Consider the following 21,147-nt stretch of genomic DNA (forward strand, 5'->3'; position numbering starts at 1 on the left):
ACAAAAAATACCTGCTGCCTATGAGACTTTGAACATTCCAGAAGAATGAATTCTAAAGTGAAGGGAGCTCACTCCCACCCCATGACCATAAGTGTGAAGGGGCCAGGGAAGTGTCAAAGGGGAGAAATTACAAACAAGAATGTGTCTGACCTAAGTACAGCCACTGCCTCTTCCTCCTCTTCTTCCAAAGAAGAAAGAGGGATTGGGTGGCAAGATACTGGGCTAAATTGCCAAGGTCAAGTGGAAAAGACTTGACTGGATGAAGCTGAAAAAAACTGTTCTAAAACAATGGAGACTGAGCTTTGTAAAGCAGCACCATGACCAGGCAGTTAAGGAGAGAGCAGCATTCCTTCCTACCGACCCCCAGGTACCCAGTTGCTCAGGTCAACCTCCTACAACCCTTCTGTTAACTGTGCTCCCCTTCTAGTGATCTAAATTTATCACCATCATCACTGCCCCTCAGTAAAAACTAAGAATCATTACAGCCATCACAGATAGATATTGATCCCAAAGAAGCAAATGACATGAAGCCCTGAACAGACTGTGAAATAACTGCGTGCAGGGGTGGCTTTGCTCTATTTTGAGCCAGGAGTCTTCCAGTGCCACCTGTGAACTCTGCATGGTGCACCCATAGCCCACCTTCAGACCAGGGGACTGCAAAGAATAACATATGGAATCAGCCTGGCAACTCTCATGCCACCCATTCTCCTGTGTTCTTCAGACCCCCTATCTCACCTCTCAGGGAGAAGCCTCATGCCTGCTGTGCACAGGATGTAAAGAGGGGTCTCCTTGTGCTTCTTCACAGGCACGTGAGCAGCAGCAAAGCTCAGCAGAGGACGAAGGTAATCACTGGCATGTTCTGGAGTGTCGGCCATTGCAGAGATTCCTTAAGTAAGACAAAATACTTTAAAAAGCAGATCACATGGATTCAGAAGACTGATACTCCATAAAGTTATGCATAAGGTCCTAAACACTTATTTATTTGAGAGGACGGGAACAGCAATGAATGAGATCTCTCCCATTATCCAGACTCGCAAGAAAAAAAGGGAATAGCTTTCTTTCTGCCTCTTCACTCTCTCCTCTTTCATGCCTGTAGCAGGTAAAGAGACTGACAACAAAATACATGCCAAATAGTACCTGGCTTGATTTTTTTAACCACTGGTTGGCTGTTGCGGTCTCTCATCTGCTTAATGTCCAGTAAATCATGGGGGTTGCCATTATGTCTTGGCCAGAAATAAACAAAAATCCGGGAGCCACTGCTGCCACAATCCACGACAAGTCCGTAATTTAGAGTTGGGTCTTCAGTGTTGGTTGCTTCAAGCTCCCCTACTCGAGCCAAGTACCTGAGCCAGGCAAAAAGAGAAACTGGGATTAAAGAGTTTTCATGAAGTGTCCACCTGTGCCAGCCACATGGAACCACACATCCTGAGGAATGAAACAACACTGACCATAATTAGTGATGTACATAGATAATGCCTGGTTTTCTTCCCGAGAGCCATTGAAATGGCAGTGGGGGCAGTTCTGAAACTGGCTGGGATACCAAATGTTTTACCATCTTTAAAGAGCTTCTAGGTCTAAGCAAATAACTATTTTTTATTGTTATAAGCCACCGAGATATGGGGCAGTTTGTTATACACACTAGTTAACTAAAACAATCCTAATAATTTCTCTTCTATCTCTCTATCCTTTCTGTACATAAACATTAACACTACTTTGGAATGATTATCACTTAATATGTGTTTCTGGGTGGCCATATTTATGGGGCTTTTTGCTTTGTACTTTTTACTGCTAGAACTGCATTAATAAAAAATGTATTTCATAAACACAGTAGTTATTCTTTTCTATATCTTTTAAAGTATTTTACAGTCATAAAAAGAATGCTTATAAAATATGTATAAATAATAACAATAAAACAATGTACCCAACACCCAGTCTAAAAAAATAAAACATTACACTGTTAAAAAAAATAGCTTCTAGGCCCTAGGACATCAGAATTATGTGTTGGAATTTTTTCAGATTCTCATTATAAGGTATTTATGTGGTGGACAGCAGGAAGATGAAACAAGTAAAGATGCTACCATCAAAACACCAAGGTTTGAGTCTCTCAGCTCTGGCACTTTCTATGCTGTGTGACCTTCAACAAGTTACCTACCTTCTCTCAGACTGTTTTCTCATCTGTAAAATAAGGATACCAAGTCTCCGCCCTCATACAGACAATGTATGCTGAGTGGTTAGCACAGCGCTGTACCACTGCCACTGCTTTTACTGTTATGTGATAATAATTGGGAAAGCAAATAGGAGAAGACTCTCTGGAGAAAAGAGCTGAAAAGTCCAGAAGAAAAGAAGGCTAAGAGTCGGTAAAATGCTCCTGAGTCTTAGGCTTTAATAAACATTAAGGTTCACTTAGAACCTGAGAGTCTGAAAAGTACAAACATTGCTGAACTTCTCTTTGAAGAGAAGCTCAGTGAGAATGGCTTTTAACTTATTATTGGAAAAAGCTCTTTCTTGGTGCTGAGAATACATACTGCACGGTAAAGAGATTAAAACGTTGTCCTGTAAATTCTTTTAAATTTGATTAAGTATTACTATAGGTTGAGCTAATAGTTGAATAAATGCTTTGAAAGCAATGCTGTGTATTTTTTCAAGTATCATCACTAAACTCCCTTCCTTATATCTGCCCTACTCATCCAACACTGTATTTAGAGCTAATTCCTAGATCCCCTAGACCCTTACACAGAACCCCTCAGAACTAGGTTTTGTGGGGGCACCTGGGTGGCTCAGTCGGTTGAGCAACCGACTTCAGCTCAGGTCATGATCTCACGGTTTTTGAGTTCGAGCCCCGTGTCAGGTTCTGTGCTGACAGCTCAGAGCCTGGAGCCTGCTTCTGATTCTGTGTCTCCCTCTCTCTCTGCCCCTCCCCCGCTCATGCTGTCTCTCTCTGTCTCAGAAATAAACATTAAAAAAAATTAAAAAAAAAAAAAAAAGAACTAGGTTTTGTGAAGCCTGAAACTAATGCCATTGGATAGTTGTTGTGTTTGTTGTTGTTGTTGTTATTGTTTTAAGAAAGACTCAACATTACAAATACGAAAAGGGGCCTACACATGTAAGGGGCCCTGAAGTGTAGGTATCACTAGCTTTTCGGTAAATCTACCTCTGATCAGACAATTAGCCACATGTCCCACCCCTCACAATAATCTAGGCCATGTTTACTGGTGATTTGACACTGCTATGCAGACCACACAGTTCCCTGCTTTGGGGAGGGAAAAGCAAACCTTGATGAATGGATGAGCATATAGAATCAGTTCTGAAATAAAAAAGTAGAGTTAAGTACCTTTCCTACTCTGCAATACAAAATAAGGGAGGATCACATATATTTGAGCTCCAGTATCATGCTGTAAATGATTACATAGGATAGGGTCAGGTAGAACTTTTTTCTGGATCCAATATGAGAGGGAGTTATGGGAAATGAAGCAAGTGGTAAAAATCTGTTACACTGTAGCAAGTTTATGTTCCCAAAGACTGTTTCACCACAAACTTTACCACTCTAATCAGATTACTGGGCTGAACTGGGCTTATGATCCACAAATCAACTCATAACAGCTCACTTCTATCACATAAAAGCTGGGAAGATATCTGGGTTCAAGTTACAGAACTCTTGCAAATACTGACCTCACGCAAGGTAAGCCATCTCTAGCCCAAAGTGACTTTTCATTTCCTATCCTAGCAATCTTTCTACTTCACATGCTTCACAGATCTTTCTCTGCTTTCCCTCTCTCAAAACCTTCCCCTCTACTTTTCTGACTAGATTTTAGACCCCATTCCCTCCTGCTTAATGAATAACTTTTCTCCAGTACACTGGTTCTCAAACATCTAGGCTCAGGACCCCTTTTGTATTCTTAAAATTTATTGGATGCAAAAGAGGTTTTGTATATGTGGGTTACATCTATTTATATTTACCATGTTAGAAAATAGGACAGAAAATTTTTAATATTTACTTAGATAAAACAATACTCTTTACACATATTAATATACTTTATAAAAATAACTTTTTAATTTTTAAAAAAAATTTTTAATGTTTATTTTTGAGAGACAGAGAGAGCAAGCATGAGCAGGGGTGAGGCAGAGAGAGAGGAGACACAGAACCTGAAGCAGGCTCCAGGCTCTGAGCTGTCAGCACAGAGCCCAACGCGGGGCTCGAACCCACAACTGTGAGATCATGACCTGAGCCAAAGTCTGATGCCTAACCGACTGAGCCACCCAGGTGCCACCAAAATAACTACTTTTTTAAAACAAAAAAAATAGAAGAGTGACATTGTTTTATGGTTTTGCAAATCTCTCTACTGTGTAGATTAATAGAACACAGCTAGATTCTCATACTTGCCTCTGTATTCAATCTGTTACAGTATGTTGTTTTGGTTGAAGTATATGAAAAAAAAAATCCAGCTTCACAGAGACATGTTGTTGGAAAAAGGAATATTTTAATAACCCGTTTAGATTCTTCTTTGATACTACACTAAAGTTCAACAAGTGGGGTTTCTTAAAGGTTAGCTGCAATGTGAAATCTAAAACCCTATCTAAGAATGTTTTATACTCCGTAACATTAACCATTAGTCTATCTTGCACTTTGAATCTTGCACTTTGAATGTGCATTTACCCCGGCACAATTTTGTAACATCTTATACTGGGAAATATTGGTTCACTGAGCTATGCAAATCTCCCTAACATTGACACATTTCATTTTACAACATGAAACACACACACACACACACACACACACACACACACACACACACACACACATTAATATCACTACCAATATTATCAAAAAAAGTCTTTTTCGGTGGGGGGATGGGCTAAAAGGGTTAAGGGCATTAAGGAAGACACTTGCTGGGATGAGCATTGGGTGTTATACACAGGGGATGAATCACTGGAATCTACTCCTGAATACATTATTGCACTATATGCTAACTAACTTGGATGTAAATTAAAAAAAAAAAAAAAAAAAGTCTTTTAAGTATTAAGAAGCTAGCAGACTCATGGTGGCAGATACAAATGTTCCAAACTGCTAATTTTCACTTGAAAGCTCAGATGTTATCACTGGCAATAAAAGCTAACAGTTGGCTTCCTTAAAGTGACAGGATTTTACTTCATTCATTTTCAAGAAGAGCGTTACAAAATATCCATGTCTGAAAACCATAGTTTTTCTGGCATTCTTTCAAGTAAGAATAATATTCCGTGATAAAAGCAGCTAGGTTTAACTCACACCCCAAACAATTGCCTAAGGGCTTTTCCTCAAGACAACTCAGTGTGCAAGAGAAGTGCATACTTCCAATTTTGTCACACAGAATATGAAAAAGATATTCTTTTTTTTTAAAACATTTTTATTATTTATTTTTGAGAGACAGAGACAGAGCATGAGTGGGGGAGGGGCAGAGAGCGAGGGAGACACAGGATCTGAAGCAGGCTCCAGTCTCCAAGCTGTCAGCACAAAGCCCGATGCGGGGCTCGGACTCGAGAACCTCAATATCATGACCTGAGCTGAAGTCAGACGCCTAACTGACTGAGCCACCCAGGTGTCCCATGAAAAAGATATTCTTAAGTGGAACCTGAATTTTTTCCCATTACAACTGTGTGACAGTGACGACTACAATAACTAACAGTAGAATTTGGTGCCTCCATTTGATTTGTGTCAAGGCACCTGCAGTTCTACCTACCTGTTGCTTTGCATCACTAGTATATATGTCAACTCAGTGAAAAGGGCAAATAGCAACATACTAGCCAAGAGGGAGAAGCAAATAAAGTATCCAAGGACAGATGAATAAATGAACAAAATGCATTATATACATAAAATGGATATTCTTCAGCCTTAAAAGAGAAGGAAGCTTTGTCATATGCTACATATGGGTGAGCCTTGAGGATATCATGCTAAGTAAAACAAGCCAGTCACAAAAAGACAAATATTGTGAGTTCCACTTACATGAGAGATGGGAAGCAGCCATATTCATCAAAACAGAAAATAGAATAGTGGTTACCAGGGGTTGGCGCAGGGAGGGAAAAAAGTGGAGTTGTTGTTTAATGGGTATAGAGTTCAGACTTGCAAGATGAAAAAGTTCTGGAGATTGGTCAAATAACAATGTGAATACACTTAACAGTACTGAACTGTATACTTAAAAGTTGGTAAAATGGCAAATTTTATGTTATGTGTTTTTTTCCAATTAAAAGAAGGGCAAACAATCCCTATCAAAATAACACCAGCATTCTTCACAGAGCTAGAACAAACCATCCTAAAATTTGTATGGAACCAGAAAAGACCCCGAATAGCCAAAGCAATCCTGAAAAAGAAAACCAAAGCTGGAGGCGTCACACTCCCAGACTCCAAGACGTATTATAAAGCTGTAATCATCAAGACAGTATGGTACTGGCACAAAAACAGACCCTCAGATGAGTGGGACAGAAGAGAACCCAGAAATGGATCCACAAACATACGGCCAATTAATCTTTGACAAAGCAGCAAAGAATATCCAATAGAATACAGTCTCTTGAGCAAATGGTGCTGGGAAAACTGGACAGTAACATGCAGAAGAATGATCCTGGACCACTTTCTTACACCATACACAAAAAATAAACTCAAAGTGGATGAAAGACCTAAACGTAAGACAGGAAGCCATCAAAATCCTAGAGGAGAAAGCAGGCAAAAACCTCTTTGACCTCGGCCCCAGCAATTTCTTACTCAACACGTCTCCAGAAGCAAGCGACACAAAAGCAAAAATGAACTATTGGGACCTCATCAAAATAAAAAGGTTCTGCTTTTATTTTTATGTATACACATATATACATATGTGTATATATATATATACATATGTATATACATACATATATACACACACACACATACACACACATATGTATACACACACACACACACACACACACAGAATATTACTCAGCAATCAAAAAGAATGAAATCTTGCCATTTGCAACTACATGGATGGAGCTGGAGGGTATTAAGCTAGGCGAAACTAGTCAGAGAAAGACAAATATCATATGACTTCACTCATACGTGGAATTTAAGATACAAAACAGATGAACATAAGGGAAGGGAAGCAAAAATAATATAAAAACAGGGAGGGGGACAAAACAGAAGAGACTCTTAAATACAGAGAACAAACAGAGAGTTGTTGGAGGGGTTGTGGGAGGGGGGATGGGCTAAATGGGTAAGGGGCATTAAGGAATCTACTCCTGAAATCATTGTTGCACTATATGCTAACTAACTTGGATGTAAATTAAACAATAAATAAAATTTTTTTAAAAGGGCAAATAACATCTTAGTATTATTATGAAAATAGCTTTGGCCTAATTTTGGCCTCACAAACTCCCTGAAAAGGTTTCAGGAACTCCCAAGTAAACACTTTGACAACCACTGCTGTAATGTGACCTTCTTTTTCCCATCTGCTTCTCTACCTATTCCTCCCCTTTCCCTTCTTTGACATGACTTCCCAGGACCTGAATGTGAGACCGGAAACCATCAAAACCCTAGAGGAGAAAGCAGGAAAAAAACCTCTGACCTCAGCTGCAGCAATTTCTTACTTGACATATCTCCAAAGGCAAGGGAATTAAAAGCAAAAATGAACTATTGGGATCTCATCAAGATAAAAAGCTTCTGCACTGCAAAGGAAACAATCAACAAAACTAAAAGGCAACCAACGGAATGGGGAAAGATATTTGCAAATGACATATCAGACAAAGGGCTAGTGTCCAAAATCTATAAAGAACTCACCAAACTCCACACCTGAAAAACAAATAATCCAGTGAAGAAATGGGCAGAAAACATGAATAGACAGTTTTCTAAAGAAGACATCCAGGTGGCCAACAGGCACATGAAAGATGCTCAACATCGCTCCTCATCAGGGAAATACAAATCAAAACCACACTCAGATATCGCCTCACGCCAGTCAGAGTGGCCAAAATGAACAAATCAGGAGACTATAGATGCTGGAGAGGATGTGGAGAAATGGAAACCCTCTTGCACTGTTGGTGGGAATGCAAACTGGTGCGCCCACTCTGGAAAACAGTGTGGAGCTTTCTCAAAAAATTAAAAATAGATCTACCCTATGACCCAGCAGTAGCACTGCTAGGAATTTACCCAAGGGATGCATAGGGGCACTTGTACCCCAATATTTATAGCAGCACTTTCAACATAGCCAAATTATGGAAAAAGCCTAAATGTCCATCAACTGATGAATGGATAAAGAAATTGTGGTTTATATACACAATGGAGTACTACACAGCAATGAGAAAGAATGAAATGTGGCCTTTTGTAGCAATGTGGATAGAACTGGAGAGTGTTATGCTAAGTGAAATAAGTCATACAGAGAAAGACAGATACCATATGTTTTCACTCTTATGTGGATCCTGAGAAACTTAACAGAAACCCATGCGGGGAGGGGAAGGAAAAAAAAATTAGAGAGGGAGAGAGCCAAACCATAAGAGACTCTTAAAAACTGAGAATAAACTGAGGGTTGATGGGGGGTGGGAGGGAAGAGAGGGTGGGTGATGGGCATTGAGGAGGGTACCTGTTGGGATGAGCACTGGGTGTTGTATGGAAACCAATTGACAATAAATTTCATATTTAAAAAAACACAAAAAACAAAAGTTATCCAAGCTTTGGCACTCAGGAAAAAAAAAAAAGAAGCCTCCACTCAACAATGCTGACTCTTGTGATATTCACAATTATTTGAAAAGGCCTCCTCCTTCTGTTTTACAATGTGGAATGTCATTATTCCCTTTAAGCAGTTTGTTTATATTCCAGTATACGCTCCTAAGACTTCTTTCCTATTTGTTTATTCCACCTCTGCACTTAGCCTATTAAGTTTCCCAAGAGCAGACATCTTATTTGCAGTATCTCCAACTGTCACAATGCTCCTCACATTTCCCTGACGCGTAACAACCAACACTGACTGGTTTGGTCCTAGAGCTCACTGTATGGAGCTGCAGGTTTGTCAACTCCTCTATGTCTTTATTAGCTGTCTAGCTATACATACTCCAAATCAATTGGTCTCCTTTTCAGAAACTTTCAATGGCTTTCCAAAGCATCCTGTCATCCTCCTGGGTTCCTGTCAAGATAAGCAACTTTACAACTCTAATCTGCATGCAACTCAACTTTGCTTTCCCTTCTCTTAGAAGTCTCCATGTGTACATTGGCAGAAAAATGTCACCTGACATTTGAACATAAGGGAGTAAGAAAGGACCAGGCAGCAATTTTGCTACACTTCCCATTTGAATTTTTGCTCAATGGTTGCAGCCAGCAGGAAGTCTCCATTTTTCTCATCATGCATACAAATGAGTAACTGAAAAACAATTTTCCCCTCTTGGAAGTAATAGTATCACATCTTTCTGGAACTCTGACCTCTTCTGATCTAATCAGGCTTCTTACACTTTGCAAACACCGAAGGTCTTCCTCTGTCTAGGCTCCTGACACAGATAGATCGATGGTCCTTTCTTGCATTTGTGACTTGCAGTCCCGGCCTTAGCCATCATTATCAATTACTTGCATTGCTGGACTCTCCTGCTTTGCTGATATTACACTAGATTAATTCCTAAAGAGGACCTAAAGCCCAAAAGAAAAGTTCCAAAATCTTTGGAATCCCTCACACCTAGTTTCCCAGGAGAGATCTGATTCACTATCACACATATTTACCCCCCTACATACATACATGCATACACCCTTTCTATTTGAGAAACCTGATTTCCCTCTAATCACTGCTGAGTCAATGAAAGGAAAGTTACTCACATATACATCACCCAAAATAAAACTCAAGACAGTGGCTTTCACTGCCACTATCCCGAAAACATTAACAGCATTAGGGCAGTAACTGACCAAACCATTACTTAGCTTACAAAATCAACACTAATTATGCCACTTCCAGAGTTCAAACAGAACTCAGCAATGCACCAAAAGTCCATTAAATGGCTCCCATCAGCATGGAGCCACCAGCTTTTTGCTGAATATCATCATAGTCTTTCAACCCCATTCAAGACTCAGAACCAAATATAACATTATAGAGAAAGCAGCTGTGCACGACTGATGATAGTAATACATACCCAGGAAAGCATCTTGTAAGGTTATTGCTTATCTCCTAACAAGATTCACCAGAGCATTAAGGAGCATTTATAATTTAAAGCTCTGCTTATAAACACTATTAACACTGTTAAAGGACAAGTGAATAAAAGAATAAATGTCAATAAATGCCAAGTAAATGCCTTCAATTTCACCAGCAAAAGTCTCTGAATGGTTCTATTGTACATAAGAAGTCTGAACTTCATCTGCATATCCTGAAGCTTATCATTTTTTTTAACATTTATTCATTTTTGAGAGATGGAGAGAGATAGAGCATGAACCGGGGAGGGGCAGAGAAAGAGGGAGACACAGAATCTGAAGCAGGTTCCAGGCTCTGAGCTATCAGCACAGAGCCCAACGTGGGGCTCGAACCCACAGACGGCAAGATCATGACCTGAGCTGAAGTCAGAACCTTAACTGACTGAGCCACCCAGGCATTCCTGAAGCTTATCATTTTTATCCTAACCAAAAGCAATGTCTCTTTTCAACTTGCTTTAAACAGAATTGAAACTCCTAAGGAAAGTCAGTACTGAACCCACTGCTGATGCAAAACTTTTCACTCATAGTTATACCCCGATGACAAAGGAATATAAAGGCACCATCTTTCAATAGCTACCGAAGACATTCTCTGGAACAACAGTAAACCAGACAAATATTTCCCATCTAATGAAGACAGTAGTGGGGCTACAAAAAAGTGAATCATACTAACCATTAAGGTTAAGAAAAAATGTATTGTAGATACAGAACATTTACATAAGGATAGTTTACCATTTGTCTGGCACTATATATATGTATACATGCTAAAAGTGCCCCTTGTACTAAAAATTATTAATAAATTTTAACAATTTACCTAGCATCCAGGGCTAAAATTTTCCAATGGAACTCTGTGATATGGAAATATTCCCTATCTCTCCAATGGGATACCCGCTAGCCACCATAGGATAGCTGTGGCCAGTGCACACCTGAAATGTGACTAGTGCAAGTGAAGAACTGAATTTATTGTCTTTTAATTAATTTAAATTTAAACAGCCATTGTGGCAAGTGGCTACCCTATTGGATACCACAGTGTAAACAATAATTTTTGTTGAATAAATGAACAATGAATAAATAAATGTAAAATATGCATTAAGTCTGATGAAGTTGTTAGAGCACATCTTATAATATATGGCACATGCCAGATAAACAGTTGATTAAAACATATATCTAACAAAAATTATTCTTAAAAATAGCTTTGCTATGCATGTAGGGGTAGAGTGTATCTAGGAAACCTCTGTACTTTCGCTTAGTTTAGCTGTGAACTGAAAACTGCTCTAAAAAATAGAGTCTATTAAAAACAAAAACAGCTCTGGATTCTACCCTTACTGACACCCACCCCATCACTCTCTAAATTTATCTTTTCTTAAATTCTAGTTCTGATGCAAACTTCCTGTTTTCTCCTTCCAGAAGCAATGTTGAGTAAATGTTCATAATAAACAAACAAAAAATACCACAACTCTTTAAAATTGAAACTACTGAGGGAAAACCCTCATACAGGCTTCTAAAATCCTGGGTCATATTGCCTGGAGGTGATATGCTAGCTCCACCAATGGCTGAAAAAAATTCAAATTAAAATATTTTTTTTTCCATTACAAACTACTGACCTAATTTCATCACGTGAATTGGAACAAATTGAAAAGATATGACTTTGTATTACATGTAATATACAAATCACAACCATAAACATGTGTCCTAAAATTTTTGTAAGCTGTTGAACTAAAGTGTTTCCATCAATTCCTAATTATTTGCTTGATCATTTTATCATCAGCTTGTGCTCACCAGTACCTAATCAATAGCAGCAGCCAGAAAAAAAAATTCTGGGAGGAAAATTTTAATTGGAGATAATGCTGCCCATAACCTTCAGTGTATATCTGGAAGGCAGAAGATGGAATTAGCGAACAGAAAAATCAAGTTTATTTCAAACAATAAGACTAACCCCCATGATGCAATAGGTAGTCCTAGATGCTTTTCTCTTTTAATCCAAATGACAAAACTATAAGGCAGGCATTTGTACCTCTACTTTACACATAAAGAAAATGAGATTCCAGAATACAAGATGTGCACAAGGTCACCCAACTATTAAACGATGGATTGTTTAGCTCTAAAATTAATCCTCTTTCCCCTACATCTCAATACTTCCTCTCCAAATAAGTATAACTGAAACTTACAGCATGGTTCCCAACTTAGGCTGCACATTAGAATCACCTTTAGAAGGGGTTCAATTATTCGCATTTTTTAAAGGTCCCCAATGATTTAGATACATAAAATTTGAAAATCACTGATTTAACACAATTATTATATTTGTAATAGAGAAGTTTTAATAAAATGTGTAGAACTGCTTAACCTTATAGAAATGGTCTGCAGAAATTTTGAATTATTCAGTCAACTTTTAATAAATTTCCTTTCTCCTGCCTCACTTGTTAGGGTATTATTGACTATTGTCATCAGTGTGCCCACATCTAATGACTAGCACACCCTTCCTACTACCACCATCTAATTTGCTGTTTATCTGCTGTGTTCTGAGACAGGAGAAAACCAAGCTAATTAAAACAGTGTGTAAAATAAAAGCAAACACAGTCTATGGGAAAGCCTATCTTATCAGTAAAGAACATGAGCTTGTAGTTCATGAACTTAGTGATAACAACTTTAGTTACTCAGGGCCTCTTCTGATTAACTTCTGATTCTTAACTTTGTTCCTGATTCTACATAGTTATACATAAACTATTCTCTCATTGGGAAATAATTATTCCTTCACATCTGCCTCCCTAACTAGATTATGAACCCGATGAGTTCAGGAGCCACGTTTTACTCATCTTTGTACCTTAGCATCTACAACAGTGTCATACACACAGCAAGCTCCCAACGAATGTTTGCTTCCAAATTCCAAAAGGGGCTGCCATGAGTGAAAGGTGATGATATATAGTAATTTGTGGCAATATGCATATAACCTTTCATTAAAGAATAGGAGCTCTAGGCTATATAGCTGCTGGTTGCTCAACCAGAGCATTATGGGTTATTAGGACTTTGGTAAAGTAACCACAGGCTTAGTCTGTGTGTCCCTTAGTTCTGCAGTTAATCTGTTGCTATTAATTCAACCTAAGTATTTATCAGATCTGGCCACTTGGGGCATAATAATAGACAGGAACTATCAGATCACTCTATCTCCCACATATCCCTCAAATGCATTTACTTCTCTCCGTTGTCGTTGCTTCCATCCAAGTTCAGGCGACCATCATCTCTGTACTGAGTATTCCTATCCATCTCCCTCCTTTCATGTTTATCCCACAATGCCACCAAAGTAAGCTTTCCTTATTTTTTAAAAATTTTTATTTATTTATTTATTTGGAGACAAAGAGTATAGCAGAGGAGGGTCAGAGAGAGAGGGAGGGAGAAGGGGGGAGAGAGAGAGAGACAGAGAACATCCTAAGCAGGCTCTGACACTGTCAGCATGAAACCCACATGGGGCTTGAACTCACTAACTGTGAGATCATGATCTGAGCCAAAATCAATAGCTGGATGCATAACAGACTAAGCCACCCAGGTGCCCCAAAGTAAGTTTTCTTTAAAAAGCAATTCCAATCATACCACTCTTCAAAGCCTTTCAAAGCTTTCCCTCTGCCCTTAAGAAGAAGTCTAAACCCCCTCAAATGACTTAATAAGCCCAGCGTGATCTACCTCTCCAGCCACATAGCTCACCACTCACTCTCTAACAGTCTTTATTATAGCCATGTTAACCTACACAGAATTCCATAATGATACCTCACTTTCTTCCGGTGGAAAACTGTGCTCAAGTGTGTCAAGAAAATCTCAATAAGCATTTAAAACCCTCAAATTATGGATTTAGTTCTCTGAAGCTAACAGGCTTCTTAAGGCCAATAGTTGACAACTATAGTCATCTAAACAAATGTTTCTCTTCAGAAAGAAAGAACAAAAAATATAAATAAATATAAATGAATAGTGCTACTAGAGAAGGAAAGGTTAAAAACATAAACATCTTGAGAAAAGGTACCAACATCTCCATGTCCTGGTACCTATTATCACCCAGCACATAGCAGCTGCTCAATAAATGCTTGATGAACGAATGAATGACCAAAGTGAATTGGAAATGAGAAATTCTGGGGACAGAACAACATAGAAATATTAAGGGAGTGATCACAGGTCCCAATTCTGACCAGAAAAGATAGAAGGAAAGGGCTGCTGGAGGTTTCCAGGAAGGGTCCTCTTCATTCATATACAAGAGCACAGAAGGCCTGTTTCTCTCCTGTGGGACATGAGTGAGGATGCATGTAGCCCTAGTTGCTACTGGCTGCTGTTTTGCAACAATTCAGTAAGCGGATGCTGTAGAAAACAGAGACAGAGATTCTCATCCTGACAGCCAATGTTGAACTTATTATGGTCCTTTACACCTGGACTTCTAGTCATGTGAGCCAATAAACTATCTTATCATTTAAGTCAGTTTGACTGTCACTTATAATCCAAAGTCTCCTGATACTGTCTGAGAAGGAATACAGAGAAAATCAAGTTGATGATGAACACAACATGTCATCATTTCATTTTGTAGCCTAATCAGAAATTAACCTAAAAAAAATAGCAAAATGAATCACTGTTATAAAGGAATATAGATCTTCAATGCAACTGGTAAGGCATTAAAACTATATCAAATAATGGGGGGCCTGGGTGGCTCAGTCAGTTGGGCGTCCAACTTGAGCTCAAGTCATTATCTCACGGTTTGTGAGTTCAAGCCCCACATTGGGCTCACTGCTGTCAGTCTGTGAGCACAGAGCCCACTTTGGATCCTCTGTTCCCCTCTCTCTGCCTCTCCCTCACTGCGCTCTCCCAAAAATAAGTATTAAAAAAATATATATGTATATCAAATAATTCAGATGTATTTTCTGTAAAAAAAAAAAAAAGGTATTCATATCTCACTGGATGGAATTAACAGTAAGTTAGACTTGATAGAAGAAAATACTAATGAACTGGAAGGCACAGCAATATAAAATATCCAGAAAGAAACACAGAGAGAAAAAAGACTAAAAAAAATAAATAAATGAGCTGTGAAAAAGCTTCACATGGTTCAATATATATGTGATTGGAGACACCAAAGGAAAAGTGGAAGAGGAAAGGAAAAAATATTTGAAGAAATAATGGTCAAAATTCTTCTAATTTTGATTAAAAAAAATAATCCATAGATCCAATTATGAGTATATCATAAGCAAAAGAACCATAAAGAAAACTACATCAAGGTATATTACAGTCAAATTGTTTGAAACCAGTGATAAAATCTAAAAAGCAGCCTGAGGAAAGTCACTTGATGTACAGAGAACAAGATTTAAAAATTATAGCAGACTTCTCCTCAGAAAGAATGTAAGTCAGAAGACAGTGTAACATTGTTTTTAAAGTAATGAAAGGAAAAAAAAAGATCAACCTAGAGTTCCATACCCAATGAATTTCTTTTAAGTTTATTTATTTATTTTGAGAGACACCGAGAAAGAGTGCACAAATGGGAGAGGGGCAGAGAGCAAGGGAGACAGCAGATCCAAAGCAGGCTCCATGCTGACAGCAGAGATTCTGATGCAGGGCTTGAACCCACAAACTGTGAGATCATGACCTGAGCTGAAGTCAGACACTTAACCAACTGAGCCACCCAGACACCCCCCAACAAATATTTTTAAAGAGAAAGCAAAATGACTTTTTTAGTCACAGAAGGTGAAAGAATTCACCAACCACAAACTCATACTACCAGACTTGTTAAAGGAAATCTATTAGACAAAATGAATATCCCACCAGGTAGAAATATGAACTACACAGAAGAATGAAAAGGCCCAGAAATGGTAAATATACTAGCCTTTTTTTTCTTATTTTTGAAATCTCTTTAAAAGACAACTGAATGTTTAAAGCAAAAAATAACAATATATGGTGGAGTTCATAACATATGTAGAAGGAAGATGCATGACAATAATAGCACAAAGGCCTAGGGGAAAAGGTAAAGAGGTACACGGGAAGAGGAATTATATTACTTGAAGATAGACTATGGTAAATTAATGACGTATATTATAAACCATAAACCCTAAAGCAACCACTAAGATAAAAACAAAAATAAAAACAAAATCCCCAGAGTTATACCTACTAAGCCAACAAGAGATAAAATGGAATATTTAAAATGTACTCAATTTATCCTTTCTTAATAAAAGCCCTCGAGAAAGTTGGGATAGAAGGAACATACTTAAACCTCATAAAAGCCATTTATGAAAAGCCCACAGCTAATATCATCCTCAATGGGGAAAAACTGAGAGCTTTCCCCCTGAGATCAGGAACACGACAGGGATGTCCACTCTCACCACTGTTGTTTAACATAGTGTTGGAAGTGCTAGCATCAGCAATCAGACAACAAAAGGAAATCAAAGGCATCAAAATTGGCAAAGATGAAGCCAAGCTTTCACTTTTTGCAGATGACGTGATAATATACATGGAGAACCCGACAGACTCCACCAAAAGTCTTCTAGAACTGATACATGAATTCAGCAAAGTCTCGGGATACAAAATCAATGTACAGAAATCAGTTGCATTCTTATACACTAATAATGAAGCAACAGAAAGACAAATAAAGAAACTGATCCCAGGGGCGCCTGGGTGGCACAGTCGGTTAAGCGTCCGACTTCAGCCAGGTCACGATCTCGCGGTCTGTGAGTTCGAGCCCCGCGTCAGGCTCTGGGCTGATGGCTCGGAGCCTGGAGCCTGTTTCCGATGCTGTGTCTCCCTCTCTCTCTCTGCCCCTCCCCCGTTCATGCTCTGTTTCTCTCTGTCCCAAAAAAAAATAAATAAAAAACGTTGAAAAAAAAATTAAAAAAAAAAAAAGAAACTGATCCCATTCACAATTGCACCTAGAAGCATAAAATTCCTAGGAATAAATCTAACCAAAGATGTAAAAGATCTGTATGCTGAAAACTATAGAAAGCTTATGAAGGAAATTGAAGAAGATATAAAGAAATGGAAAAACATTCTGTGCTCATGGGTTGGAAGAATAAATATTGTTAAAATGTCAATACTACCCAAAGCTATCTAGACATTCAATGCAATCCCAATCAAAATTGCACCAGCATTCTTCTCGAAACTAGAACAAGTGATCCTAAAATTCATATGGAACCACAAAAGGCCCCGAATAGCCAAAGTAGTATTGAAGAAGAAGACCAAAGCAGGAGGCATCACAATCCCAGACTTTAACCTCTACTACAAAGCTGTAATCATCAAGACAGCATGGTATTGGCACAAAAACAGACACATAGACCAATGGAATAGAATAGAAACCCCAGAACTAGACCAAAAAAGTATGGCCAACTCATCTTTGACAAAGCAGGAAAGAATATCCAATGGAAAAAAGACAGTCTCTTTAACAAATGGTGCTGGGAGAACTGGACAGTAACATGCAGAAGAATGAAACTAGACCACTTTCTTACACCATTCACAAAAATTAACTCAAAATGGATAAAGGACCTGAATGTGAGACAGGAAACCATCAAAACCCTAGAGGAGAAAGCAGGAAAAGACCTCTCTGACCTCAGCCGCAGCAATTTCTTACTTGACACATCCCCAAAGGCAAGGGAATTAAAAGCAAAAATGAACTATTGGGACCTCATGAAGATAAAAATCTTCTGCACAGCAAAGGAAACAATCAACAAAACTAAAAGGCAACCAACGGAATGGGGAAAGATATTTGCAAATGACATATCGGACAAAGGGCTAGTATCCAAAATCTATAAAGAGCTCACCAAAATCCACACCCGAAAAACAAATAACCCAGTGAAGAAACGGGCAGAAAACATGAATAGACACTTCTCTAAAGAAGACATCCAGATGGCCAACAGGCACATGAAAAGATGCTCAATATCGCTCCTCATCAGGGAAATACAAATCAAAACCACACTCAGGTATCACCTCACGCCAGTCAGAGTGGCCAAAATGAACAAATCAGGAGACTATAGATGCTGGAGAGGATGTGGAGAAACGGGAACCCTCTTGCACTGTTGGTGGGAATGCAAACTGGTGCGGCCACTCTGGAAAACAGTGTGGAGGTTCCTCAAAAAATTGAAAATAGACCTACCCTATGATCCAGCAGTAGCACTGCTAGGAATTTACCCAAGGGATACAGGAGTATTGATGCATAGGGGCACTTGTGACCCAATGTTTATAGCGGCACTCTCAACAATAGCCAAATTGTGGAAAAAGCCTAAATGTCCATCAACTGATGAATGGATAAAGAAATTGTGGTTTATATACACAATGGAGTACTACATGGCAATGAGAAAGAATGAAATGTGGCCCTTTGTAGCAATGTGGATAGAACTGGAGAGTGTTATGCTAAGTGAAATAAGCCATACAGAAAAAGACAGATACCATATGTTTTCACTCTTATGTGGATCCTGAGAAACTTAACAGAAACCCATGGGGGAGGGGAAGGAAAAAAAAAAATGAGGTTAGAATGGGAGAGAGCCAAAGCATAAGAAACTCATAAAAACTGAGAACAAACTGGGGCGCCTGGGTGGCGCAGTCGGTTAAGCGTCCGACTTCAGCCAGGTCACGATCTCGCGTTCCGTGAGTTCGAGCCCCGCGTCAGGCTCTGGGCTGATGGCTCAGAGCCTGGAGCCTGTTTCCGATTCTGTGTCTCCCTCTCTCTCTGCCCCTCGCCCGTTCATGCTCTGTCTCTCTCTGTCCCAAAAATAAATAAAAACGTGGAAAAAAAAATTAAAAAAAAAAATAAATAAATAAATAAAAAAAAAAACTGAGAACAAACTGAGGGTTGATGGGGGGGTGGGAGGGAGGGAAGGGTAGGTGATGGGCATTGAAGAGGGCATCTTTTGGGATGAGCACTGGGTGTTGTATGGAAACCAATTTGACAATAAACTTCATATATTAAAAAATAAATAAATAAATAAATAAATAAATAAAATAAAATGTACTCAATTTAAAAGATGGGAGAGAAAGAGGGAGAGCAAAGAGCAAGATGTGACAAGCAGAAAACAAACAGCAAGGCAGATTTAAACCTAAGCATAATCAATAATCACATGAAATGCAAATGGCCTAAACACTTCAAATAAAAGGCAGACATTCAGACTGGATAAAAAGCAGTTATTTATAAAAAGACTGGATAGATATAAAATATAACGAAATAAAGGCTAAAACTATAAGGATGGAAAAACATCTATAATGCTAACACTACTCAAAAGAAAGCTGAAGTAATTATATTAGTACCAGACTAGTAGATTTCAGGCCAAAAAATATAATCAAGGATAAAAAGAGTCATTTAATAATGATAAAGGGTCAGTTCATCAAGAATACATAACAGTCCTAAACATTTATGTATCCATTAAGTCAGTCCACCAAAACAAGAATATAGAAAGACGCCTTTCATGGTTAAAATGCAACATCAGCATTCCTGAATCAAAAGTGAACCCTGCCAAAATGGAGCTTAAGGTTTTTTTTTTTTTTTTTTTTTTTTTTTTTTTTTTTAATTTTTTTTTCCAACGTTTATTTATTTTTGGGACAGAGAGAGACAGAGCATGAACGGGGGAGGGGCAGAGAGAGAGGGAGACACAGAATGGGAAACAGGCTCCAGGCTCCGAGCCATCAGCCCAGAGCCTGACGCGGGGCTCGAACTCACGGACCGCGAGATCGTGACCTGGCTGAAGTCGGACGCTTAACCGACTGCGCCACCCAGGCGCCCCTAAGGTCTTCTTTATGTAATAAGTGGCATGCAATTTTACTAATCAAAGTGCAGTATTCCCCCAAAAGGGTCAAAGGTAGTACTGTGTGAAATGTCAAAATATTTATGACTTCAATGCCAAGTCTGATCAAAGTGATCTAAGGTTGACTCACCTTTCATATTGCCTATCTCGTGGCAATGAAGCACCCCAATGTCGAAAGTCCATGATTAACATAAGTAAAAGGAGGCAGGATATGAAGAAGAGTCCTAGGAATGCCACCCTCTGGCGGGGAAATGGGTTCACTGTGGGCACAGTGAAGTACCAGGAGGCTGGGCAGAGGTAGGAAAAACTGATCCTGAAATGAGACAAACATTAGTAAGAAAAGTCTCTACATCTGAGTGCCAAAAAAAAAAAAAAAAAAAAGGCTTTTAAACTGTATTAAAGCCCTTCCTGATAAAGGCAAAAATTTATGCCACCACCAGTCTATAGAAGTTCTTTTAGTCTCAAATTTTAGAAAAGGACCTATATGATTCATGGTGCTTCTACTATAAATCAGAAAAGCCTTATCTTCTCTTTTCCCAATGTCTGCACTTTTGGGTATAATTCAAAGAATTAGAGTTCTCATGTTTATGAAAAGATCACTAGTCTCCCTGGTCAACCTCACAACATTGAAGAATCAGAGCAACTACAACATTCCCACCAAGAATGATGTCAAAAAACTGGATAATCTGTATATTTATTCAACTAATTAAAAAATATTTTAATAGGTAATATATGCACATGAAACAAGTTTAAAAGGATATATAGTGAAAAATGAGTCTTTTGCCTTAACCTAGCATTTCCTACTGAAAGGCAAGCACTGCTACCCTGTCTCTACGTATATTTCCAGGGGTATTCTATGTTTACACGAGTATAAATATATATCAGATATGACAATATGCATGTGTGTATCTCATTCCTCTGGTTTTACACCGTACCTACTGTTCTGCATCTTTCCCCACTTACTCTATTTGACAAGTGTTCCATTTGGTACATGTAGATCCACATTAATCTTTTCTGGAAGTTCCAGAGTATCACACCATATGGATATACATATTCAACTATGAATCTCACTTCCTATATTGATTCAAAAGGACCTCGGTCTACTTTCAAACAAACAAACAAAATCTTTGTTTAACCTCCTCAAAAAGCACACAGCCTCACTCAAATGGAAATCTGAAAGAACATTACATTTTAGCACTTTCCGGAGCTGAGCAAGCACTCAGTCTACCACCCTGGAGTTATGGGCTAGAAACT

General features: G+C 38.7%; 1 protein-coding gene across 1 annotated transcript in view; it reads right to left on the reverse strand.

Moving 5' to 3' along the window:
- Positions 1-21,147, reverse strand: part of ENTPD7 (ectonucleoside triphosphate diphosphohydrolase 7) — a 45,888-nt gene that overhangs the window by 24,045 nt on the left and 696 nt on the right. The window contains exons 3-5 of the mRNA XM_030335204.2: positions 20,024-20,206; positions 1,138-1,343; positions 736-886 (exon numbers count right to left, since the gene is read on the reverse strand). Coding sequence (XP_030191064.1) covers positions 736-886; positions 1,138-1,343; positions 20,024-20,206 — 540 coding nt within the window. The remainder of the gene's footprint in view (positions 1-735; positions 887-1,137; positions 1,344-20,023; positions 20,207-21,147) is intronic.

This window comes from Lynx canadensis, chromosome D2 (assembly GCF_007474595.2).
Source record: "Lynx canadensis isolate LIC74 chromosome D2, mLynCan4.pri.v2, whole genome shotgun sequence".
In the NCBI taxonomy this organism is placed as follows: Eukaryota; Metazoa; Chordata; class Mammalia; order Carnivora; family Felidae; genus Lynx; species Lynx canadensis.